A 27,296-nucleotide genomic window follows, 5' to 3' on the forward strand; every position below is an offset into this window, starting at 1 on the left:
GTATTAGAAAACTCATTCACTCAACATTTAAATACTCTGTGTGTGCCAGGATGACAGAGAAGCAGAAACCATGATTTTACACACACACACACACACACACACACACACACACACTGAACACTGTGAAAAATACAGCATAAACGTTTATGACAGAGAGAGTGATATCAGCACATACAGAAAGGTACCTGACCCAAACCTGGACAGTCTAGGAAAGGATTCCTGGAAAAATGAAATCCCGTTAGCTAAAATAAGGTTTAAAAATATTCCAGCACTTGAATCAAAATTAAAAATGTATAATGAATAAGAATGTGAATTGCATCATTTGTAATAATGTAAACTGGAAAAAATCCATATATCTTTCAAAACAAAAATAGATTTAAGAAGCTATAACATTTACATATTAGATTATGAAAACGAATAAACTACAGGGTGGGCAAAGTAGATTTGGAGTTGTCTGTACGGAAAATACTACAATAAATAATAATACAAGAATAAACTGTGTTTTACCTACTCACAACTGTGAACCTACTTTTGCCCCACCCTGTATATCTATAGGCAACCACATAGATGATTCTCACAAACATAATATTGAGTTAAAGAAGCTAGAACAAGAGAATAAATGCCGCTAATTCAATTTAAACAAAGTTTCCCAAAACAAGCAAAAATAATTTATGGTGTTAAAAGTCACAATACCATTCACCTTTGGGGAGGAGAGAGAAATTCTTGATTGGGAAGGGCTATGAGGGAACCTCTGGGGGGGTTTCTATTTCTTGATCTGGTGGTGTTAACAAGAACAACTTAACTTTGTTCAGTGAAGTATAAGTTTATGATCTGCATACTTTTTCTCTATGTAGCTATACTTTAAAAAATATTTATATTTTTTAAAGGAAATAATAAAGAGCAGTTAGAAGTAATCCAGAAGGAGAAAACTAATATGTAAAAAGTGCAAAGGATCCAAAAACGGTTCGGTGTGACTCCTCTATAAAATGCTGCTGTCTATAGTGCCTATGCTTGGTGACTGAAGATGAAAAGGTCCTATACGTAAAGCACATACCTGGCACAAATATTAACGGGTGGTCAGTAACCGTTAGCTGCTATTACTACTGCTATTACCGAGCTACTGATGCAGCTGCTTGATGGTAGTGCCCCAACAATAAACAAAGCCGTGTTATGCATCTATAGACTTTATGCTATAATCAGTGGACAACCAATGGAGATTTTTACACAGAGAATAATATGATCACGTTTGAGTTTAGGAAAGTTATTAGTAAGGAAAGATGTATATAGCATTTTTTGTTTTTGTTGTTGTTGTTAAAAAGAGACGATAAATCTTACAGGGAAGTTCAATATAGAGAAAGAATAATAATAAAAAAGTATTGATTTGAAAATTGGTATCATTAGTGATGCCGAGCATCTTTTCAACTATCTGTTGGCCATCTGTATGTGCTCTTTGGAGAAATGTCTATTCAAGACCTCTGTCCACTTTCTAATTATTATTATATTTGGTGATAAGTTGTATGGGCTCCTTATACAGGGTGGGGCAAAAGTAGGTTTACAGTTGTTTGTGTAGAAAATAATACAATAGTTAATAAATAATAACACAAGAATAAACTTTGTGCTTCACATACAACTGTAACCCTACTTTTCTTCACTGTGTATATCTGGGATATTAACCCCTGTACCGAATGCCACCATTGGCAAATATTTTCTCCCATTCAGAAGGCTGTCTTTTCATTTTATTAACGGTTCACTTTCACTTCGCTGTGCAAAACGTTTTTAGTTTGAATAGTCACATTTTGTTTTTCCCTTTGTTTCCCTTGCCCAGTGAGATATATTAGAAATATATATATTGCTAAGAGTAATGTCAAAGACTTTACTGCCTATGTTTCAGTCCAGGAGTCTTATGGTTTTGAGTCTTATAGTTAAGTCTTTAGTCCACTTTGAGTTATACTTGAATATTAGATAAGAAGGTGGTCTAACTTCACTTTTTTGCAGGTATCTGTCTAGGTTTCCTAATACCATTTATCGAAGAGACTGCCCTTATCCCATTGTATATTCTTGCCTCCTTTGTCATGGATTAACTGACCATATAGGCATGAGATTACTTCTGGGCTCTCTATTCTCCCCTATTATCTGTCTGTTTTCGTGCCAGTACCATGCTATTTACCACTATAGCCTTGTAGTGTAGTTTAATATCAGGTAATGTGATACCACCATTGTTCTTCCTTTTCAATATTACTTGGAATAATCAGGGTCTCTGTGTTTCCATATAATCGTAGTAGTATTTGTTCAAGCTCTTTGTAAAATGCTATTGGTATTTTGATAGAGTTTGAACTGAATCATAGGTTGCTTTGGGTAGTATAGACATTTTAATAATGTTAATTCCTACTAATCATCAGAGCAGCTGTTTTCAACCTGTGAAATATGTATTTCCAATGGCTTTAGGCGACCCCTGTGTTTTGGTCATTCGACCCCTGCCAGGGTCGCGACCCACAGGTTGAGAACCGCATCAGAGGAACGCAAATTAAAACCACAATATCACCTCAGACCTGTCAAAATGACTATCATCAATAACTAAACAAACAACAAACGTTTCAAGGATATAAAGAAAAGGGAACCCTAGCACACTGTTGGTAGGACTGTAAATTGGTCCAACTGCTATGGACAACAGCATGGAGCTTTCTCAAAAACTGGAAAATAGAACTAGCATATGACCCAGCAATTCCACTTCTAAGTATTTATCCGAAGAAATCTAAAACACTAATTCAAAACCACATATGCTCCCTATGTTCACTGCAGTGTTACAGCAGCCAAGATTTAGAAGCAACCTATGTGTCATCGATAGATGAATGGATAAAGGAGACGTATGCTATACATACATATATATACTACTCAGCCATAAAAAAAGAATGAAATCTTGCTGTTTACAACAACATAGATAGACCTCAAGGGTATTATACTAAGTGAAATAAGTCAGAAAAAGACAAATACCATATGATTTCACTTATATGTGGACTCTACAAAACTGTAGAAACAAAACAGACAACAAACTTATAGATAGAAGAAATGGATGGTTGTCAGATGGGAGGGTATTGGGGGACTGGAGGAAAAGGTGAAAGGAATTAAGAAGTACAAATGGTCAGTTATAAAAATAGTCACAGGGATAAATTACAGAATAGAGGATTTAGTCAATAATATTGTAGTAGCTATGTATGGTGTCAGAAGGGTACCAGACTTATCAGGATGATCACTTTGTGAGTCATATAAATGTCTAATCGGTATGTTATACACATGAAGTTAATATAATATTGTATTGTTAACTATAATTGAAATACAGTTATTTTTTATTTTTTGTATTTTTCTGAAGTGAGAAGCAGGGAGGCAGAGAAACAGACTCCTGCCACCTGGCATGCCCACCAGAGGGTGATGCTCTGCCCATCGGGGTGCTGGTCCGTTGCAATCAGAGCCATTCCAGTGCAGAGGCCATGGAGCCAACCTCAGTGCCCAGGCCAACCTCCAATGGAACCTTGGCTGGGGGGGGGGGAAAGAGAGATACAGAAAGAAAGGAGAGGGGGAAGGGTGGAGAAGCAGATGGGCGCTTCTCTATGTGCCCTGGCTGGGAATTGAACCCGGGACTTCCACATGCAGGGCCGACACTCTACTGCTGAGCCAACCGGCCAGGGAGAAATACAATTTTTTTAAAAAAAGAAAATCAATATGCAACAACTTTTGAGAGAATGGCTTGTAACTTTCTCAAGGTTACACAGTTAAAGTGACAAAGAGACTATAAAGCACTGTGGATTCACAATTTACTACAAAGTCTCAACTTAATACTTTTTATATAATTATAATTTTAAGCATGCAAATGGCAACAGGACATTCTCTTCAACTATTCATTAAAATCAAATTAAAAGTACTGTACTAATTTTTAAAAAAGTCTCCTGGAATCATCAAATTGTTATTACTAAAGACAAATTGTACACATATTTATATCCAAATATAGCTAGGTATCTACACCTAAATACATCTATCGATCTATATCTTCTCAAATTTAATTTTTCCAAGGCATAAATTAATTCAGTATGGATTTTTAATAAACACCTAAGATATAAGTACATAATACATGATCACGAGTGCTGACAAATATAACATTAATGTGAAAACATTTGTAGTAAGACAGTTTAATTTGAACAACAACCACGTAAGATGAACAATCTGAGGGACTGCGACAAATGAACTATATCATTGTTAATTTAGTGGCTCTACAAGTTTAAGAAATGAGCATATGTAATGACTCTATTCATGAGCAGTAGCTTCTCCGGTTTGCTTGATAAATATAAAATGTCAGTTAAATCCAAGACATAGGCAGCAATGGTTTCTTATTGGTTTTAGAGCAATTCAAACTGCAGACCATAAAGAAGGTAGGAAAGGATAGGACGAATAGAGGGGAAAAAGAAAGGAAAGAAGAATGAAAGAGTAAACTTCTGGAGACTAGAACTCAACTTTTTTGGTTTATAATTACAACGTATACAATAAAAAATAGCTTCTATCAAACCTAAATGTGAGCAATAAAATATCATGAACATCATAGTATTTTTCACAACTCTGGCATAAATCCACAACCACTGAAACAAAATATGTAATCTGGGTTCATTCATATTACATCATGAATGGATTATAGTACTTAAACAACCAACACATAAAATTTTTGTTCTGACTGAAAAAAATTTAATACCAGAAATTATGCCTGAGTTTGTAGTACTGTTAAAGCTGGATCACAGGAATATGGAGATTCATTATGCTTTCTTCCTCTTTTGAACATATTTCAAATTTCCCATAATGGATTTTACAAATTACGCTTAAGTTTCAAACAGTCTCCTGGGAAAGCTACTTCTGATTTCCCCAAAGAAAGAGTGATCAGGGTTTGCATAGGGTTGGTATAGAACAGAGGACTGAATGTATTCAACGAACAGAATGTATAAAGCAGCATTCCTGTGAACTTCCCCACTTAAAAAGAAGCTTACAAAAGTGCTAACTGAATCTCAAATAAGTACACATCAGAGTAAGGACTAATTCCTTAGGACAACATAGTTTTTAGAAGTTCAGTTAGTCTAACCCCAATTTTCGTATTCCGTGGTTTCTGCCACATTGCAACTTTCAGGGGTGCCATGTAATCTTTTTTGAAAAGGTTATACGTTTATGCTTTTGTTTCTAGTGCAAAAGGAAGTCATTGCTGGATTGAGTGGAGCAAATACGTCATTAGATTTTTGTTTGTAGCACAGAAAGTTAAACTAAAGAACAGTCAGAGCAGAAAGGGGGAAATCGTTAAGAATTTTTGGCAAAAAAAGTAAGATTGAGTTAGATTGCAATAGAAATGGAATGAAGGCTGGCCTGAAGATATATTTGGAAGCATAATAATAACTGGTGGGCTGGGTACAGGAGATAAAAGGCGGAGAGGTCCCTGACTTCCGAAACTAGATACACAGAGATGAAGAACACCAGAGGAACAGATCTGGTATTTGGTAAAGGGCAGAGTTCATTCTTAGATACAGTTAGAACATCTGAAAGACAAGTAAGTGGAGAGATATCAAATAAATCGAATATTGAGATAGGTTAGTGACTGGGAGGAGATAGAGAAAATAAAGGTCAAGGAAGTGTTTGGGTTTTATTTAACGATGGAATCTATTAGGGGGTCTAAAATCTACAAGGAGCCGTGTTACATTCACCCTATTAACTTCAACGTAATTAGTGAAAACTGACTTGAGGGAGTCCTTCCAAATTACCTGTATTTACTATAAAATTATTCACATATCAAAAAATACAACATAAAAATTACTCAGCCTAACTGAGCTAAATTTTCCTGACAGATAATAGGAAGCAAATTTGGGAAAGGAAGACAAAACAGTCTACACAGACGATAATCAAGGTCCAAAACCAGCCCGGAGCCTTCCCATGCTAAGAATGCAGGAACGCAGAGGAGCCACACCATTCCTGCAGCGGAGAGCCTGGGACCTCTGAGAGCTCAGAATTTATTTAATGACTGGAGGGAAATTCTGTCCTGTGATTGGTTTCCTCAGAGTTCCTGCTGCACTCCTGCAACTGGCTTCCAGTCAAGCTAGCAAACCCTAGTATGTTGGTCCTAGATAAGTCTAAATACTAATTTTACTACCTCAAATATGAAAATATGCTGCTGTATATTCTATCCTGGGTTAACAGTCCTATAATCCAATCTGGACCCCTAAAGAGAAGCCTGGAAATGATTCTCGATTCTTCCTCCTTTTCCTCTTATACCCTTAGCTCAACAATGACTAAAATCTGTGGATTATAACACCTCATATCTTTTTTTATTTTTTTAGTGAAAGAGAGCGAGTGAGAGAAACAGACAGGAAGGAGAGAGGAAAAGCATCAATTCTTCGTTGCGGCACCTTAGTTTTTCATTGATTGTCTTCTCATATGTGCCTTGACCGGGGGCTACATCAGACCTAGTGACCCCTTGCTCAAGCCGACGATGTTGTGCTTCAAACCAGCAACCTTGGACTCAAGCCAGCGCCCTTGCACTTCAAGCCAGTGATCTTGGACTCAAACCAGTGACCTTGGGCCTCAAGCCAGCGACCCTGGGTTTCAAGCCAGTGACCATGGGGTCATGTCTATGATCCCATGCTCAAGCCAGAAATGCTGCTCAAGCTGGCAACCTTGGGGTTTTGAACCTGGGTCTTCAGCATCCAAGGCCAACACTCTATCCACTACACCATCACCTGTTCAGGAACACCTTTCTTTTTTATTTTTTTGTGACAGAGGCAGAAAGAGGGACAGATAGGAATAGACAGACAGGAGGGAAAGAGATGAGAAGCATCAAGTCTTCGTTGAGACACCTTAGTTGTTCACTGATTGCTTTCTCATATGTGCTTTGACTGGGGGGGAGGGGGCTACGCAGAGTGAGTGACCATGGGGTCATGTCTCTTATCTCACCCTCAAGCTGGTGAGCCTGCGCTCAAGCTGGATGAGCCCGCACTCAAGCTGGAGACCCTGGGGGTTTCAAACCTGGGTCCTCTGTGTTCCAGTCCAACCCTCTACCCACTGTGCTACTGCCTGATCAGGTACACCTCATATCATTTTAATTCTTTCCCTCTCCTTTATTTCTACAACTCTTATTTCAGACCTGCATAACTTCTTGGTCTATCTTTGACAGACTCCTGATTGATTTGCCTTAGTCTCCTCTTACTTTACTGGTAGATTAATTTTATAAAATCACAAATAAAACTATTATCATTCCCATGCGTAAAAACCTTCAATGAGCCCTGGCCAGTTGGCTCAGTGGTATAGAGCGTGCGGAAGTCCTGGGTTCGATTCCTGGCCAGGGCACACAGGAGAAGCGCCCATCTGCTTCTCCACCCCTCCCCCTCTCCTTCCTCTCTGTCTCTCTCTTCCCCTCCCACAGCCAAGGCTCCATTGGAGCAAAGGAGGCCTGGGCACTGAGGATGGCTCTGTGGCCTCTGCCTCAGGCGCTAGAATGGCTCTGGTTGCAGCAGAGCATTGCCCCCTGGTGGGCGTGCCAGGTGGATCCCGGTCGGGCGCATGCGGGAGTCTGTTTGACTGCCTCCCAGTTTCCAGCTTCAGAAAAATACAAAACAACAACAACAACAACAACAAAAAACCTTCAATGGTTTTCTTCTACCTATAGGATGTTAGTTAACTTTCCTATTTGTAAAGTGGGGGAAGAAAAAATGGTTCCTATCTACATGACTATTGTGAAAATCAAATAAATCCTAGTGTAAGCACTTAATGTCCTACTCCACAGGAAAGTATGATAATTAAAATAATAGTAACTACTCCTGTAGTCTGCTCGGTTTCTCCACAATTCAGCTTCTATGTCTTATCTCTTTTTATGTCCTACAATCATCCTACGACTGTTCCTAGACCCATAAAAGGAAACCTGATCAGTCTCCTCCTTTATACCACAATTTAAATATTGTATATGCTTCTATGACAGCACTTACCATACTCTGTAGTAAGAGAGCACCGTGTTACTACAAGATTGTGCTTCACGAAGACAATATAATGCACTAAGTCCCCTACCACAATGCTTGGCCCATAAATATTTACTGAAAAAAATTACGAGGGAGAAAAGAGATGCACAAAAGAATGCTAGCAGATGGTCATGTTTCCTTCAACCGTTAAAATCCTATTATTCCTGAAATAAAATAAAGAAGCAATTTTAGAATGGGTCTAAAGAATAAGTTGGTCAGCAAAAATTCTAAGACAGGAGGAAAGGATCTGTGGGTTTAGAGCAGTGGTAGTGAACCTGGTCCCTACCGCCCACTAGTGGGCGTTCCAGCTTTCATGGTGAGCGGTAGTGGAGCAACCAAAGTATAAATAAAAAGATAGATTTAACTATAGTAAGTTGTTTTATAAAGATTTATTCTGCCAAACTTAGTAAAAATCCGACATAAAGTACTTGGCAAGTAACTATTATTATATGCTTTAACTTGCTGTAACTCTGCTTTCTAAATTTTATAAAGTAAAGTTACTTCCCTACTTTATAACTCACCATTACTGTGGAACCAGTGGCGGTTAGAAAATTTTACTACTAACAGAGATACAAAAGTGGGCGGTAGGTATAAAAAAGTTGACTACCCCTGGTTTAGACTGATGAGAAGAATGAAGATAAGATAACTTAGAAAGACAAGGCAGTTAAGTAAACTAATGTGTGCTCATGTAACATGGTGACATGCTTGCTTGCTTTCATTAAGTCTTGTTAGGGACTGTGTTATTCCCATGGTCTTCGGGCTAGTAGTGACTGTTTTAGGCATGCTAATTATTGGAGGAATTCTGCTTGGGGCTTGAGTTTTTACAAAAGTAGCCCCTCTCATTTTCCCTTTCCTTGAGATAAAAGAACCCTGTACTCTGGACTTTCTTAACAGGGATCTGAGAAACTGCTAGTGCTCCCATCTTCCCGGCTGGTGCCTTTTGGATCAATAAATCTTTCCTTACTCCAAATTCTGACATTTTGAGTTTTGGCATTTCAAAACGTCAGGCACACAGGTTTTGTACTGGTAATAATCACAGGGAGGCCCTGGCTGGTTGGCTCAGTGGTAGAGCGTCGGCCTGGCGTGCAGGGGTCCTGGGTTCGATTCCCAGCCAGGGCACACAGGGGAAGCGCCCATCTGCTTCTCCACCCCTCCCCCTCTCCTTCCTCTCTGTCTCTCTCTTCCCCTCCCGCAGCCGAGGCTCCATTGGAGCAAAGATGGCCCGGGCGCTGGGGATGGCTACTTGGCCTCTGCCCCAGGTGCTAGAGTGGCTCTGGTCGCGACAGAGTGACACCCCTGAGGGGCAGAGCATGGCCGCCTGGTGGGCAGAGCGTCGCCCCCTGGTGGGCGTGCCAGGTGAATCCCGGTTGGGCGCATGCGAGTCTGTCTGTCTCTCCCCATTTCTAGCTTCAGAAAAATACAAAAAAAAAAAAAAAAATCACAGGGAAATTCCACCATACTTATGAATTATACTTATGTGAGAACACAAATATTAAAAAGTCAAGTAATAAGGCAAAGGAGAAAAAATAGGTTGGCTGATGCCATAATACTGTTGAAATTATGTTAAAAATTTATGTTAAAAAATACAAATTTTACCAGGGTACTATATACTTTCTTACATTCTAAATAGTGAGGAATAGAGTCAAGAAATAAGATGGAGTCACTATAGTCAAGTTACTAAATTATTAAAATCAAGTAGGTTGAGGTATCTTTTTACTAGCCTGGGGACTTTAACTTTTGAACTTTCCAGTCCTGCATCAATGTCTGAATCTACATCAAACTGCCAGAGAACCCTCTGGTTACCCCCTAAAGGACTATGGAAAGAATGTTCATGTATCAAGACCACCTGGCACCCATTTTCAGACCACTAGGTCATCTGGATCACCATCTTGAACCATTCCAGCAGCTAAGAATGCAGGACTGATTACTTTCAAGACTACTTTTTACTAGAAGAATCCTCAGTTTTTCTTCCCTCTTGGGGACACTCTCCTTATGGCCTAGTTATAGTTCAAGTTTGCAAACCCTAAGACTCTTGAACAAATCTTTATCATTTATTTCTAGCCAAAGCCTCCAGACTCTTTTTGGGTTTATTTGACAATGGGTATAGAAAAGTACAAGCAAAGGAGAGTTAAAACGAAATCATAAATCCTCATTAGCTATATTCCAATTCATCATTTGCATTCTTGGGAAAAGTTCCAGAGATGGGAAGGTATGGCTACAATTCTTGGGAATGAGACAGAAGGTAACTTTCTTTCCAGTCTAAAACACTGACATCTGTGCTGGGGAAAATCCTTGCCCCTCTAACTCCATGCTCTCTCCACCCCCATCCCAATCTGGCAGTGCCAACTGCAAGAACAAGAAAGATATATGGGGATACTATTCCATGATTAACCCATTTCCAGGGAACCCTTAACTCTGACATACACATTCAAATATAGAAGCCCCTGTTCTCTGTTTTCCAGGCCAGAAACAGACGGCCAAAGCGACCTAAACCCAGAATTCTTTTTTCTACCCCTGAAATTCAAGGTTCTGAAATAAAACAGCACTACTAAAGCTATAGACACAACTATCTGCCCAGAAAGGATCAGACATGCTATTTTTTTAAACTAAGTTTGACCCAAAGAGTAATACAAACTTGAATACTAATTCTACCTTCATATATATTTCCTAAATGGAAAGTCTTGGGAAAGCCATTCTCTCTAAATCTGTTTTCTCATCTGTGAGATGAAGATAAAAACTATACTATTTCACATGTGATTAATACACATAAACAGTTACTATAGCCTACCTTGTGGTGGCGCAGTGGATAAAACATTGAGCTGGAGGCCCTGGCCGGTTGGTTCAGTGGTAGAGCGTCGGCCTGGCGTGCGGGAGTCCTGGGTTCTATTCCCGGCCAGGACACACAGGGAAGCGCCCATCTGCTTCTCCACCCCTTCCCCTCTCCTTCCTCTCTGTCTCTCTCTTCCCCTCCAGCAGCCAAGGCTCCATTGGAGCAAAGTTGGCCTGGGCGCTGAGGATGGCTCTGTGGCCTCTGCCTCAGGTGCTAGAATGGCTCTGATTGCGGCAGAGCGATGCCCCAAATGGGCAGAGCATCGCCCCCTGGTGGGCATGCTAGGTGGATCCCGGTTGGGCGCATGCGGGAGTCTGTCTGACTGCCTCCCCGTTTCCAATTTCAGAAAAATACCCCCCCCCCAAAAGAAAACATTGACCTGGAATGCTGAGATTGCTGGTTCAAATCCCCAGGCTGACCCAGTCAAGGCACATATGAGAAGCAACTACTATGAGTTGATGCTTCCAACTCTTCCCCTCCCCCCTTTCTCTCTTTCTCTAAAAATTAATAAATAAAATCTTTAAAAAAAAAGCTTAGTATAATACATGGTATGCAGTCAGTACATATTAACTATCATCATTTCAAAAGGTAATTCTTAGTGTCGATAAATCTGGAAGACAATTTACATAATACTATGTGGTCTCAAAGGCTGAAAATAATTTAAGAGAACATAATATTTAGATTAATGATATAGCTTCAAAATTTTTATTTGGTAACAATCACAAATTTATAGAATTTGTTTTAAGTATGGTTAAGAACTTCTATTCTTCCAACCAATTGAGAGTAAAAGACCTACATGATGGCCCATCAGCCTTGAATTCTTTAATAAAGTATTTTCTAAAAGTGCAACCATTCAAGTCAAGAAATTCACAACGACACGTTCCGCTCACTGCTCTCAGCGTGTCCCTGTTCCCAGGCCCCCTCTCAGTGAGCATGTGATGCATGTGTGTATGGACAGTTGACCCTTGAACACGGATTTGAACTGCACCAGGTCCACTTGTATGTGTTGTGTGTTTTTTTCAATAAATGCTGTAAATGTATTTTAAAAATAATTTTCTTAAAAACATTTTTTTCTCTCTAGCTTACCTTATTGTAAGAATACAGTATACTGTACAGTCACATATAAAACGTGTTTTCGTTGATTGCTCTGGTAAGGCTCAGGTCTACAGTAGGCGTTAGTGGGTAAGTTTGGGGGCAGTCAAAAGTTACACGCGAATTTTGGACTGTGCAAGGGGTTGGTGCTCCTAACCTCCAGATTATTCAAGGTTCAACTGTCTATGCAGACACATTTGCTTCTCTATTTCTGTGTCTCTCTTTAGAGATAAAATGAAAACCTTGATTTCACACTAATATCTCCAATTTCCAATCCAACACTACAAAGAGCATTTCAGTTTTCTCCGTTATATTTATAACACTTCTCAGACAGTGAGAGGTATGGCTCTAGTTATGCTTAATATTTATTTGATCAGCGTCCCTGTTATGTACCATCTCCCATGTGGCTGCCTTGCCTTCCCGAGGGAAGGGGAGGGCAGGGGAGGGGAGGGGAGGGGAGGGGAGGGGAGGGGAGGGGAGGGGAGGGGAGGGGAGGGGAGGCAGCCACACTCTCCCCTCCTGCTGGTCGAATGGCCCATGCCTCCTCCGCGCATATATCCGTCTCACTTTGTTCAGGCCCCTATTCCTCATGCTTGGCTCCTTCCTTCAGAACATCCTCCTCCTTCTGCTCAAGCTCTCAGAGCCCACACTGAGCTTACCCTCCCCTGGGATGCCTTTTCGTCCCACCCTCGGGTGCCGACATCTTGCATTAGGATGCTTTCTCGCATGGACTCTATCCTCGCCCCACTATAGTCTCAATACACCAACAACAGACTATCCACCCTCCTGAATGAGGATGCTTTTCTATACCCTGACACTGCCCCCCCCCATCCTCAAACAGATGCCCCCCTCATCCTTGTACCCTGTTCAGGTCCGGACACCACTCTCTGAGAACTGCCGACCCCCCGTGTCAGGCTACCAGCCTTCACAGATACCACACTGACCCTGCTCGGGCTCCAACGCCTCGCAACAGCGTGTCCTGCTCTGCAACTGCTGCCCACCCCTCCCAACGCCATGACCCTCCCCACCGGTGTGGCTGTCAGCCTCTGATGAACCACTCTTCCGAGAGGACATGGCTTCTGCTCCCACGTACCCCACCTGGTGTGGACACTTACCCTGGTTTGAGCCCGCTTGATAGTTTCAGTGCTGACTTGTTCAGGAAGGGAAGGGGAAGAGGGCAGAGAGAACAACTGATGACATCTTAAATAAAGATACCAGTGAGTAAACTGCACAAGCACCCATAACCAGAGCTAATTAAAAGGATAATTTATTTGTCAAAGTATCTGCTTTCTCTACTTAAAGAGAGACTGCTCTGTTCTTTTACACTTCCTTCTAAATTTAAAAAGTCAACTGAAAAATTGATAAAAAAGGAAGTCTTGTCTTTCTTTTCTAGCCAAACATGCATTTTATTTAAGTATCTTATACAAGCCTGTAGAAAATTTAGGGGTTTTTTTTCCTTTTTTTTTTTTTTGTATTTTTCTGAAGCTGGAAACGGGGAGGTAGTCAGACAGACTCCCGCATGTGCCCAACTGGGATCCACCCAGCATGCCCACCAGGGGGTGATACTCTGCCCATCTGGGGCATTGCTCTGCCGCAATCAGAGCCATTCTAGCGCCTGAGGCAGAGGCCACAGAACCATCCTCAGCACCCGGGGAAACTTTGCTCCAATGGAGCCTTGGCTGCAGGAGGGGAAGAGAGAGACAGAGAGGAAGGAGAGGGGGAGGGGTGGAGAAACAGATGGGCGCTTCTCCTGTGTGCCCTGGCCAGGAATTGAACCCAGAACTCCCACACACTAGGCCGATGCTCTACCACTGAGTCAACCGGCCAGGGCTGAAAATTTAGTTTTTTTAAAACAAAAACCTAATTTTAGGAATTTAAAAAATATGGTTGTTTCAAACACTAGAACTACCTATTTTTAAAAGTATCCAGAATAGGTAAGTTTGACTTGTTTTCAGTGTAACAGTTATACTGCTTCCAGTATACTTATCCTCAGATTCAACTCTGCAAAAATGAGCTTCGATTGTTGGAACAGCTTTCCCTATCTTCTTGTTTCTATGAGGAGGGTGCCTCGTAAGAACTATCTGAGCCTCTCTTCAGCCCTAGGGAAGTGGAACGGCTGATGCGATTTTGGAAAGAGTAACTGAGGAGAAAGAGCTGGGATCTGCTCCTTTCCCCTGGGTAGTGAGCTACTGGGAAAACATACCCAGACAGCAAATATTCTGCACTGGTTCCTAGTGTGCCCAGGACCAGGTGGATAAGTGGGCCTTTGCCAGACCACCTGACTCTCCCACCAAGCTCTTCCTCTAACCTGACCCTACCTCTATCTGTAATACAAGTGATATTGTGGCTTCCATCTTCCTCCCTGTTTTACTTTCCAAGTTATTCAGCGTTGAATTAGAAAAGAAGGGTGCCATTGGAGAGTCAGTCCTTCAGCAATCTAATATTTTAATTAATATACTCAATATATAATAGATTGCTAATTTTATCAATTTTGACTTAAAAAGGCTAATTCAATGAGAGATTCTTTAAAACTATTACAAACAAAAACCCTTCAAACCTGAACAGATGTTCAAAATGAAAATAAGCACTTATCTGATCATGCTATTACCTATTAAAAAAAAAAAAAAGACTTCAAAGGCTCCTTATTTCTTCCTTACATAGGCCATAATTTATGTGTCCAGTCCTGCTCCCTACTGCCATCCTATGTTCCAGTGATATTAGACTGCTGAGTATTTTCCGAATATGTCAGATTTCTATACCCTTGCTTAGAAATTCTACCCCCCTTGCTGTTCCCTCCAACCTCCTCCCCTGCTGGATCATTTAATTAGCTTAAGGACCACAAACTATAGCCTATAGGTCAAATCCACCTATTTTTGTAATTTTTTTGTTCGGACACAGCCATGCTCACTTATTTATGTAATGCTTTTTGTGCTGCAACAGCTGAGTGGAGTAGTTGCAATAGAGACCATATGGCCTTCAAAGCCTTAATATTTATTATCTAGCTCTTTCCAAAAAACCCCAAAATTGTCAGCCCCTACTTTCACGTAGCCTTTTGAAGCCTAGTAATTGCAGACCCTTCAAATCAAAAGTAACTGCTCCCTCCTCTGCCTTTCCATTATATTACACCAGCTCTAATACTTCTCTGATAATTGTGAGCTCTTTGAAAGCAAAGTCTAAACTTTATTCCTATTGTAGACAATAAATCTTTTTTTTAACCCAACCTACAGTTCCCACCTTTTCCACCACTTCTCACATTCTTGGGGAACGTGTATATTTTGGAAGAAACTTCTGCCCTTCTCTCTACCCCTTATTCAGTCCTCCCAAAGGAGAGGGATGACTAATAGTGGCAGAATCCTATGTGGGATGGGTTCATGTTTTCAAGGTCATTTCTCATGCATGGCCACCTTCCCACTCACTCTGCCTAATAGTTGTACCTACCAATAAGCAATTCATGTGGTAAATTCACTGAGGTCAAGTTCCCTGAATTTTAGAGGAGGCCCCCAGCTGCAGCTGCTGTCTTTGAGAGATTGGTAAATTCAATCCAGGGAGTAAAAAAGTCTGATGTCTAATTTTGGCCTCAGTTCAAGTCAGTTCTTCAATATAAACTTATTTAAGAAGCTAATATTTTAAAACCAAGCTCATAGATACAGAGTACAGATTGGTGGTTGTCAGCAGTAGGGAATGGGGGGCAGGTAAAATGGGTGAAAGGGGTCAAAAGGTGCTCATGTTCACTTATAAAATAAATAACTCATGGGGAGATAACATATAGTGTGGTGACTATAGTTAATAATACTGTATTGCATATTTGAAAATTGCTAAAAGAATAAACCTTAAACGTCCTCATCACATGAAAAAAACTCAACTTGCATACAGGACTCAAAATATTCGATGGTTGACTGACAACAGTGCATTTAAAGAAATCACCCCCTTAAAATGTATAATACACTAATGCCACATATACCATATCTTAGTGTTAAACTTAATTGAGAAAATATCCTTTGAAGAAAAGAATAAGATAAATTTAGAGTCCATATTCACTGAGTCAAACCATTTGACCTGACACAATATTTTATTATCAAGTCTCAACCTAATTAAATAACATGAATCATGAATATTATTGACTGAGAAGAGTATTCCCCATCTTACTTATTATTGTAAATGGTATCTCCCACACATAAAAAACAAACATCCCTAAACCCAGATTCTTTCCATTCCTGCTCCATTTATCTATTCTTCCTCAAATTGTAACTTCTCAAATGAGTAGTCTAGTATAAACGTTATCTCTATTTATACACATCTTAGTTACTTTCTAATCTATTATAATATGGCTTCCATCCCCACTACTCAGCTTAAATTTATCTAGTCAAGGGCACCTAGAACCTACCTCCACATTGCCAGAAATATGTACACTTCCCTGTCCCATGGTAATTGACATCAACATTTAACAATTTCTCCTTCTTGTAACATACTTCTCTTAGAGTTGGTGATACTACTCTCCCTGGTTTTCTGCTTAGCCAATGGACTTACTTTTCAGTGTAAAAATTCAGTAGCCTTACTTTGAGGATGCCCTTTTTTTTGCCCCCAAAATGTTAAGATTCCTTAGGCATGTTACTGAGTACTCTACTACTCTCATTATACTATCCTTTACCCATTGGTGATCTCATCTATTTCCATGGATTTAAACATCATCTGCATGCTGATAATTCCCTAATTTATATCTTCAGCCAAAAAACTACTACTAGGTTAGTATTCCAACACCTTTCATAGAAACAAAAAATGGTGAACATTTGAGGTCAGATGTTATCCTAGTTTTCTGGATTTCCATCTGCGGAAGCTGAAATGACTTGTGCCTAAGGTTACGATGACATGGCTAAGAAAGGAACTGTGTTCTTCCAATTCTTCATTCTGTCATTGTGAAGGCTTAGTGCCTTGTCACTAAATGCCTAACTACTGAAATATGAAGACTACTGGACAAAGTTGCCTCTCATTTACACACACCCCACAGAAAATATACATACACCATCAGAAAATAAGCGGCCAACTCAATTAATGGAGAAAGGGTCTCAAACTTGTTTTTCAATAAATACTTAAGACTTTAGGTTGCAGCTGAATTACTAAGGTGACTGAGTAGTAGGGTAGCAGATATGACAAAAAAGATACTTAATAATTTTGGGAAATGTGTGTAATAGAGATGTAGAAGTTCTAGGTACAAGTCGTTGGGCTGTCTAAAGAAGGAGAGAAGCAAATAGGGAAGAAGCAGTTTGGTAGATCATGATCAATTAGCTGAATATGGTTAGGAGCTTTTACTTGATGAAAAAGGACAAATAAAAGATACTACTGCTTTGTAAACTACAAAATCAAAGGATCTATTTCAAACAATGATTGAATGTAGGTTATAAGCTAGACTGAAAGACAGTAAAACCAGCAATGCAGATATTGATATAAACCAGAATTTACCTGAATCTGCCCAAATGCTTACTTACTCTATTAGAAAAACTGGATTCAGGAGATATTTTTTAAAAAGTAATAATAACTTGGCAATATATTAGGTTAAAGAAAAAGAAGCAAATACAAGTGGCCAACTGTGGGAAAACTCTATGAAAGGAAAGGAAAGGAAAAGGAAAAGGAAAGATACTTAGAAAAGTGATTCCTCCTTATAAGTTTTATTTTGTAGAAAACACAAAAATTCTCAAAACAAAGTTTTTATTTAGCATTAATTAAGAATAAAGTGGCCCTGGCTGGTTGACTCAGCGGTAGAACATCGGCCCGGCATGTGGAAGTCCCAGGTTCGATTCCCGGCCAGGGCACACAGGAGAAGCGCCCATCTGCTTCTCCACCCCTCCCCCTCTCCTTCCTCTCTGTCTCTCTCTTCCCCTCCTGCAGCCAGGGCTCCACTGGAGCAAAGCTGAGGATGGCTCCATGGCCTCCTCCTCAGGTGCTAAAATGGCTCTGGCTGCAACACTTAGATGGGCAGAGCATTGCCCCCTGGTGGGCATGCCGGGTGGATCCTGGTTGGACACACGCGGGAGTCTGTCTGTCTGACTGCTTCTAACTTCGGAAAAATACAAAAAAAAAAAAAAAAAAAAAGAATAAAGTGCTATTCTTCAAATAAAAATATGGCATTATTTTGTCACCTTACTTTCCTAAGTGGGAGCAGTAGGTTGGTCAGGGCCAATTTACATACTTTTATCTGTATTCCTTGGTAAAAAACAAACAAAATTTTTTGAAAGAATTATTTAATGATACATTCTGCCCCAAAAGTGTGAACTCTCATAAAGTTAAATGGGTCCCCAAAATGTTGAACCTATAAATATAAACTTGGTGTTCTAACCAACTGTCACCTATCACCCATGAATATATACATATGTCATATATACACCAAAAAGAAGGAATGCTATATAAAAAAAGGAACTTCATACATAAAAGATATAGAATATTATAATTGAAAGACTGACTTTACTAATAAGGAAGAGGAAATTGCACATCCAACATCAGCATGCCCTTGCTGCTCCTCCCAGGACTGTGCTGTGATAGAAGAATCGAGTAGAAAGTCATGTAAGTCATGGGAACACACAGGACACAATAAAAACCAACTGGTTAGGGTGTCCAGCCAAGCAGAAAGTGGTGTACGCATGTAGCCAGCCAAGGAAAGCAGCACGGACACAAAGAGACAGTATCATGCAGAAAGGAGGCTGTATTACGCTCCAACCAGCCTGTAGCCTAAATCTCACATCTGCAAAAACATAACATTTGCATGCTTCTGGGTCACAAAGATGGCAAAATTTTATATTTCCAAGTATAAAATAGTCCAGGAGTACTCAGAATTTCAAATTTTACATGCAAAATTTGTTGATATACCTATTTTAACAGAGAAATTTGGATATATGTCTTAACCACCACTACTCATAACATCATCCATTCCATTTGCCTAGTGCATGTATTAGGCAGTGCCATCATTTGCATGTATTAGGCAGTGCCATCATTTACATCTCTTTAAATGGATAAAAAACTTGTTAGTGCTTGAGGCAAGGTTTTGGCGTATGGGCCCACCATATCAGTCCTCATGAAATCCAGATTTCTAAGTAAATCGCGCTTCTGGGATTTACATTGCAACAGCGACAAATGAGTTAGACGTTAGTAAAAAGTCAAAAGAGCAGAAAGCAAGCAGCCAGAAAGAGGTGTTAGGTTGATTATCTAGAATTTTATTTACCTGGGCTATCCCATCTTTTAAGTTTTATAGCTTTATGACATGCTCCCATAACTTCTTCCAGAGGTTAGAAATAAAGGAAACAAATATCTCTGACATTGATTCTGCTGATTATAGATGGGGCAGGTAATCTGAAGAAATCCAATCCCAAGTCCATTGGGCTAACAACTGTAGAGGGCACAGCTCTAACTCAGTGATGAGGTTAACAAGAAAAGTAAAATAGAGAGCAGGTACCAACAAAGAGTAGTTTCAGTATGACATAGATTTTTTAAATAAATTGAAACTAATGTTTTGTATCCTGTTACTACAAAACCAAAATATTCCTTAGAATGTAGGAAGGTATCAAATGTTTTCTGGTGACCTCCTATACAGAAAGCTAGGATTAGGCTAAGGGATATACCGAGATTCTCAAACTCTATGACTCCGACTCTGGCGATCCAAACACCCTAGGACGGAGATCACGCAAGCTCTTCCTATCTTTTCTTCCAACACGCCTCACGATCTTTTATTGTTCATCAGCATTCCTACCGGAAAGAATCTACTGGCAAAACTGTGAAGCTCAAACCTGCAAATGCCCTATGTACATCGATTATAACAGCACCATTTATAAAGTATGTACTTCCTATGTGCAGATACTGTTAACATATCAACAAAATTATTTTTCGAGTCCATTATCTCCAATTTACAGAAAAGCTGAAGTGCACAAGGTTAAGTAACTTGTCTACACTGTGAGCGGTAACGCGAGGGTCCACGGGTACGCAGTCTAGCTCCTGGGGCCTCTTATTTTTATGCACTGCATTATACTGTCCAAATAAAAAAGGCTTGGGGAAAAATAAACTAAGCTGTAGGTTTGGTTACTATCAAAAGTTTTGAAATAAGTGGTTCCATGGTAATTAAGATTTGTCTGAAGCCACTATACTATATAGAACTGTGATGTCCAATGCGGTAGCCACTTCCCACAATGGGCAATTAGCACCTGAAATGTGGCTAGTGCAAATTCAGATGTGCTGTATGTGTAAAATACCTGATCTCAGAAATGTAAAATAATTTATTAGTAAGTTTATAAAGATTAGTGCTTAAGTATTTGAGTATATCAGGCGACTTAAAATTGCTTTGCTAATGTGGTTACTAAAATTTTTTAAATTATGTGTTTGGCTTGCATTACAACACTGGTATATAGGAAAGACTCTGGAGTTCATAAAATAATTCTATCCTAACAGTCACTATTTTTTGTTTAGTTGCTACAACCTTAGGCAAATCAACTACACTGCTTATTAGCTTCCATCTCAGAAAAATAAGATTTAAAAACAGTCTTGAAACCCAGTGTTCAGATTTGGTATCTACCGTAAACGTATTTTCCACTAAAAAGAATAAAGGCTCCTTGGAAAAATGGCTGACATCAAGGTTTGGACAAGTGAAGTAATAGATGAACCTGGAATATGTTGTTGTGGCAGGAAGGAACTGGTCAAAAATCACTGGTGGGAGGGGTTGAGGAGAGGTGTGATTTGTGGGAAAACACTGGAACCAGCTTGATGAGTTTCCGGTTGGCCAAACCTGCGAATATTTAGGAATAAAAATAATGATAATAATGAATTTAAGCACTGATTAAATTAGAATCCATGAGTTCATACTGATAAAAATAACTGAATAAAGAAATAAATAATGAAGGAGATGGGAAAGATTGCTTTATGACAGACCATCAACTACTAATTATTGAAGGAATAAAGGAAGTTAGAAAATCATGAATGGATGTTAAAACTTGCATATAAAATTTTGATGAGATTATGTAAAAATATTCTGTTTCTCAAAGTATTTTCCCAAAAATTGCATACTGATTACAAAAGAATAAATGATAACTTTCAGGAATAAATATGAAAAATAACAGCCAAGTTTTCAAAGTCAACAACATGTACCTCAAGGTATGATATACTAAGAAGCAGAAAACATCAGAGGTATCACTGGCAAAAATGTATAATCCACTGCCTTGGCCGGTTATGGTATCCTCCCATATGCGAAGGTTTCAGGTTCAACCCCCCAGTCAGGGCACATACAAGAATCAACCAATGGATGCATAGATGAGAGGAACAACAAATCGATGTTTCTCTCTCACTTCCCCCCTCTCTCTCTAAAGTCAATAAATAAAACGCATAGCTTAACTAATCATGAGAAAACAATAGACAAATTCAAATAGGAAGACATTCTACAAAATAACTATCCGGTACTTTTCAAAAATGTCAAGGTCAAGAAATACAAGAGAAGCTGAGGAAGTGTTCCAGATTAAAAGAGACTAAAGAGATGTGATGACCAAATTCAATGCACAATCCTGGACTAAGCGGGAGTGGGTGGTGGGTGGGGAGCTTACAGATAAAATAGATAAAATGTGAATGTGGATGGTGATTTAGATCAGTGTTTTTCAACCGCTGGTCCACAACTGGCCAGTGTACCAGAAATTTTGTGCCAGTCAAGGAAAGAGTTAAGCACCTTGATGCTGTATGAAGATTAAAGATCCAATGATCTCAGTCGAATTTGCTTATGCTCAGGGTGATTTCTGCCTTAGCGGTTCCCAAAATAATTCTACTTTTACCAGTTCCCAAGTGTAAAAAGGTTGAAAACCACTGATTTAGATAGCAGTATTAGGTCAATGTTAAATCTCCTGGTTTTAATATAACTACGCTGTGGTTAGGTAAGACAGTGTCTTTGATTTTAGGAAATATATACTATAAAATTTAGGAATAAAGAAGTATGATATATGCATAAGAAAATTAAAATAAAAAAATCTGCAAATTACCGTCAAATTATTCCGAAAGAAGATGGAAGGATGGATGAATGGATTGATAGAATGACATATATATAAAGCAAAAATGATAAAGCAAATGCAGCAAAACATAACACCACTAGTGAATGTCGGTAAGGTTACATAGGAGTTCCTTGTACTTGTTCTATTTTTCTAACTTTCCTTGTAATTTTGAAAGTTTATCAAAATTAAAAGTAAAAAAATCAAAACAACAAAAACAAAAAAATTGGTCTATTTCTTAGGTCAGATATCCTAAAATAAACCATACAAGTCTGACAATATATAAAATTATATTTCTTTTCTTCTGGACTCTGCTTTAAATTCTGTAACTTATCAGTTACTAATTATATTTTATATTCCATAAGATTCATAACTATATAACTGGTATACCTCAATATTATACCAAGCACTAGAATATTATTTACTATATCCAATAAGCACTAAAACATGTTAGATGAGCATATATAAAACTATAGGGTAGTATACGATGGTTATAGAAAAATAATCAAATTATAAAAAGCACCACATTGTAAAATTGGGACATAGCGCTTATAGGACAACTCTCCAATTAAATATTTAAAAAAGGGAAAAAATCATAGCCATAAATCTAAAGAAATTAGTTCCTCAAATAGAAAAAAGGAAACATCATTTTCCTTAGCAAGAGTTATACACCTTAGCTATCTACAAGCATGATGAACTTTCCCCCCATAAAATTGAAATTTATAAATGTTATAAAAAATGAATCATATTACTTTAAAGACTTACTCTAAGAATTGAGAATTAACACTTCACTACTGGATCAATGTTAACTTGCTGTACGACCCTGAGATGCTGCTTACAATTTCCTTATCTCATTTAAAAATAACACTTTGAATCATTTTCTTCCCCAAACACAGAAAGGATATTTTATAAAAATGATTTCGAGCCATAGAGCAATAAATATGCAATACATAAGTATATATACATATATATTCACAGACATACAAACATGCAAAGGGAAAAGAATATGGCTTTTTGCAAATATGTTTACAAGTGAAATACTGGGTATAAACACATTAAAAGCAAAAGATAACACTAAAATAAATACACAAACTACCTTCAATCCCAATTCACACTATAAAGAGGTGCTTCATATACAGGGTGCTGAAAAACCCAATCAACAAGTGTATGTCCTGTTTAAAAGAATTTTATTGCTTAATTAAAAAGAACAATGACAAAAACAACGCATGAGATGGGTCTTATTAGTTCTCCTAAGACTGGGACTGTAAAGATCAGTTCTCAAATACAGTTAGAGACCAGTTAAAAATTTCCTTTCAAATACAGTACAACTATAAATGTAATATATACCGGTAAGTTGCGTATTAGACATTAACAGCATTAACTCGATTTTCAACGTCTCCCAATCCTACTTCAGTATCCAAGTAGGTAAGGCAGAAAGCTCTCTTTTTTCCCCATCAAATCCGATTAATTTTGTTTAATTAGAATTTGACTTTTTTCAAAAGCACATATATATTTGAGATACAGAGCCATACTTAATGTCTCTAAATAAGCAAAAAGATGAGGGAGGAACCCGAAAGAATTTAAAAACAAAACTGACCAAAGACATCGTCAAACCACGGCGTGCCTCGGGAAAACTTAACACAATAATATCGCGAGCCAGTGTGACAAAGCTGTTACCCTGCCTGATTTTAACTCAATGAAATCAACAATTCCTAGACAGGTTGTCAGTGGACGAAATCTTTACAATAGCAATTCTAAAAACGGGTCCATTTTGTATTCAGGAAGCACTAGTAACACTTTGATTAAAATTTTATATGAAGAATACCATGAGGTTTTACTACACTTTTTTTTAAAGAACTAAATTCACTTATGAACACTTCACTAAAGCTATTTCCAAGAATATTTCCTTAGATAAGAGCAAAACACATTTTATAAGGGTAAACTAACTGCTTAAACATAACTGCCCCCAAATCAGAGCAATCTTTCCTTCTCCTAAGTTTTCCTATGTCCATCGTATTCTGCAGTGCCCATTTCTGAGTTGAGGTTGTACTAGTTTATCCCACTACGATATCCACTAGTGAAAAACAAGAAGGATCTTCATTCAGGCGCTAACCAAATAAATCGGGGGGCCGGGGTACGGGAGACGGGGCGCGAGATGGCGCAAGAACAGATGGAAACAAGGTAAGAGAGTTGTTTTCTTTAAGGCACTAAGGTTAGTGCCTCAACTCCATATGCCAAGATTTAATCGCCAAACGAGTCAACTGCTGCCGCTATCCACTCTTCTTCCCCTACTCTCCTATCCAAAACCCTCCTCGCGAAACAAATACGCACAACGCATCCCATCCCGTTACCCGCGTTGTCCCCTTTCTGCCCACTAAACCAACCTGCTGGATAGCAGCTCCACGCACACGTCCCCACTCAGACCAAGGGGGAAAAAAAAAGGAACGTCAGCGGCAAGGTCGGGAGGTCCCACCACCTCCCGCCACCCCCCGAGCTACCCGCAATATGACAGCCCCGAGCCCAGAAGTTTGAAGCTAAAACGATTCCGACCCCAGCAGAAGGAAAGACGGAATGGCAGGAGAACGAGGATGGGAGGTGGGGAGGGCGATGTGCGTGGCTGTGCAGAGACGGGTCCATCACATGACAGTAAAAGAGGACCAGAGTCGTCCGGACGTCCATCGGAAGGGGGGCGAGGGTGCCATCGCTATGGCAACAGTCCCCCACCCCACCCCCCCGCCGTCCAGACTTCCAAAGAGGGAGGAAGAACTTCAAATCCCAACCGTCAGCGCTCGAGCGGCTCCTTCTTAAAGGGGTACACACAGCGCCGCCGCCGCCGCCAAGCGAGAGAGGGCAGAGCAGGGCGCCCCCGCCCCTCGGGCGACGCCCCCGCTGCCCCGAGCCCCCCGCCCGCCCACCCGTGGCCCCAGCCCCGCGAGCGCGCCGGGGGTCGCCCGGGTCCCCCGCCCCTGGAACTCGGCCGCGTCGGCCAGCCCGGCCCGGCCCCCGGCGGCGAGAAGGGGGTGTGTGTGCGCCCGGCGGGGTCGCGGACCAGCCCGCCTTTCTCCCGCCGGCCCGGTCCGCCGGCTCCCCTCCGGCCGGACGCCGCTCGCTGGACCGCTTCCTCCCCCTGACAGCGCGGACGCCAGGCGCCGAGGGGCGCCGCGGAGTTTCGGGGACAGCGCGAGCGAGCGGTTTCCTCCGGGGCTCGGCGAGCGGGTCCGAACTAACAGTTCCTAGGGAGCCCAACAGCTGGGAAGGGGAACGGAAAGGGGAAGGGACGGGGAAGGTGCGCCCGGGGCGCGGGGCCGGGAGCCCCCAGACAAAAGGCGATCGCCGGGGCCGCCGCTCCCATCTCGCTCCCCCATTGAACTGACCCGCACGGGAGATCAACTCAACCCCGAGCCACAAACTCCTCGGGCTGCGGCAGCCGCGGCCGCGCGGATCCCCGGCCCGGCCCGCGTCTCTCTTACCTACACAGTGCATGAGGCGGTGGCGCCAAGAGTCGAGCTCCCGCCGGAATCCTCTCCTCTCCGCCGCGCACCGAGGGCTCCGGCACTGAGCGGCGGCGGCGGCGGCGGCAGCAGCGGCGGCGGCAGCGGCCATTCTCTCTCTTCCCTTGTCCATCTGCGTCCCGCGTCACGCGCCCTCATTTACATACGAGCGGCGCAGGCACGAGGCAGGGGCGCGAGCCCTCGGCGCGAGCCCCGGAGCGCGCGCCCCCCGGAGGGGGGTTGATTGACACGTGTCACTACCTTCCCTCTGCCCTGCCCTTCCCCTCCCTGCGCTCCCTCAGGGAGAGGCGGGGAGGGAGCGGGAGGAGAAGGAAGCAACCTGCCGCTTCCGCTGACCCCGCCTCCGCATCCACTCCCCACTCTCCCTCCCCCTCCCCCCGGAGTTTACTCAAGCGAGCCATACTGTTCCTGCCGCCCGCGAAAACCCTGAGCGAGAGCTGGAGGCTCCAAGCCCGGCCAGGAACCGGCGTGCTGTGGAGCGGACTAACAACTGCTGCCTTCTGCCTTCCCGACGCGACTCGGATTGCCCGGAGACTTCACTTCCCAGGCTCCGCTGCGCCGGAGTCCCGGAGCGGAGCTGGACGCCGCGGCGCCAAGCATGCTGGTCCTAGTAGTCCAGAAAGGGTGGGCGCTCTGGTCCTCCTTCCACAGTTGGGCTTGTACCCCGGCCTTCTCCGCGCTGCACCTCCTGTGGACTTAGCCTCCAACGCCCCGCGCCTAGTACGGTGCGCTGTCCGGGAGGCCGGGTCTGACCCAGTCGCCTTTGCTTCCTTGGGTTCCGCTTTAGAAGGGCGGTGAAAACCGCAAGCGTTGACCGCTCTTTGATGTTCAAGTTGCACTCTATGCTTTAAGTGTTGGAAACTTTTTGGGGTCGCTGTCATCCCGCCACTGCAGGGAAGGAGCAAGCTGCTCATTCGGCCGCAACCTAATAACTACCCGATATTAAGACAGATCCCGCAGTAACATCAGTTTCCAGGGCGAAGAGATTTCGGAAACTGAGAATATTTGTAAGGGTTAGGGAAGAGATTTCACCGAAAATTGTTTACGGGGAGATTGGATGTGATCCCCAAAGAGGAAACATTTTATCCTACTCAAATTGTAAACTCCTGGAGAACAGCGACCCATTGAGACTTCTGTACCGTGACATTTTCCCCTTGCCTAACCCTGGTACAGTGCATGGCATGCGATGGATGTTATGACAGGAATTCCACTCTGTGCTAGAAAGTACTTTTCTCCATTAAACATAAACTTCAGTGACATTTTTTACTTTTGCATCACAGCAACTGTGCATGTATTTCTGTATATGTGCAGGAGGCTGAACCCAAAGTTTACTGACAAGTTTTGTGTAATACTGAGTTTTATGCACAAACATGTTTTAATTCTTCCTGGAAATTGCTATGAATTCTGAGTTCAGTACCACCCTTCTTGTTTTGTGGCTTATCCTTATCCATCTTTCTTTCTTTCTTTTTTTCTTTCTTTCTTTCTTTTTCTTTCTTTCTTTCTTTCTTTGGAGTTTTACATTTTCATAGATTAAGAAAATGAAACTTAAAATCTCATAATCACCTTTTTAGAATAGTCACAACTGGAGAAGTAAGTAAAATCACTGTGAAAGTGCTTTAGGAATTATTACTGGATGGTTTCAGTTATTGATTCTACTCAATTGCTAAGACAATCAGCGTTTTTCTTTCCTGATCACTTTTACAATAATCTACATTAGGATGGGCTAGTTTATGGTGCATTAACGAAGAATCCAAAGTTTTGGGGGAAGCGGAGAGGGGAGAGCATTACAGCAAGGAGATGGCTTAGGAAGGCCCCAATCGCTGACTACCGGACT

General features: G+C 41.1%; 1 protein-coding gene across 11 annotated transcripts in view; it reads right to left on the bottom strand.

Moving 5' to 3' along the window:
- LCORL (ligand dependent nuclear receptor corepressor like) overlaps positions 1-26,063 on the bottom strand; it is a 122,460-nt gene extending 96,397 nt beyond the window's left edge. For 2 of the 11 annotated variants that reach the window (XM_066384678.1, XM_066384679.1), the window contains exon 1: positions 25,421-26,063. In XM_066384678.1, coding sequence (XP_066240775.1) covers positions 25,421-25,574 — 154 coding nt within the window. In that variant the 5' untranslated portion in view covers positions 25,575-26,063. The remainder of the gene's footprint in view (positions 1-25,420) is intronic. The other 9 variants (XM_066384687.1, XM_066384688.1, XM_066384689.1 and 6 more) reach the window with 8 other exon arrangements.
- Positions 26,064-27,296: the final 1,233 nt, after the last annotated feature.

The sequence above is a fragment of the Saccopteryx leptura genome, chromosome 5, assembly GCF_036850995.1.
Source record: "Saccopteryx leptura isolate mSacLep1 chromosome 5, mSacLep1_pri_phased_curated, whole genome shotgun sequence".
NCBI classification, from domain to species: domain Eukaryota; kingdom Metazoa; phylum Chordata; class Mammalia; order Chiroptera; family Emballonuridae; genus Saccopteryx; species Saccopteryx leptura.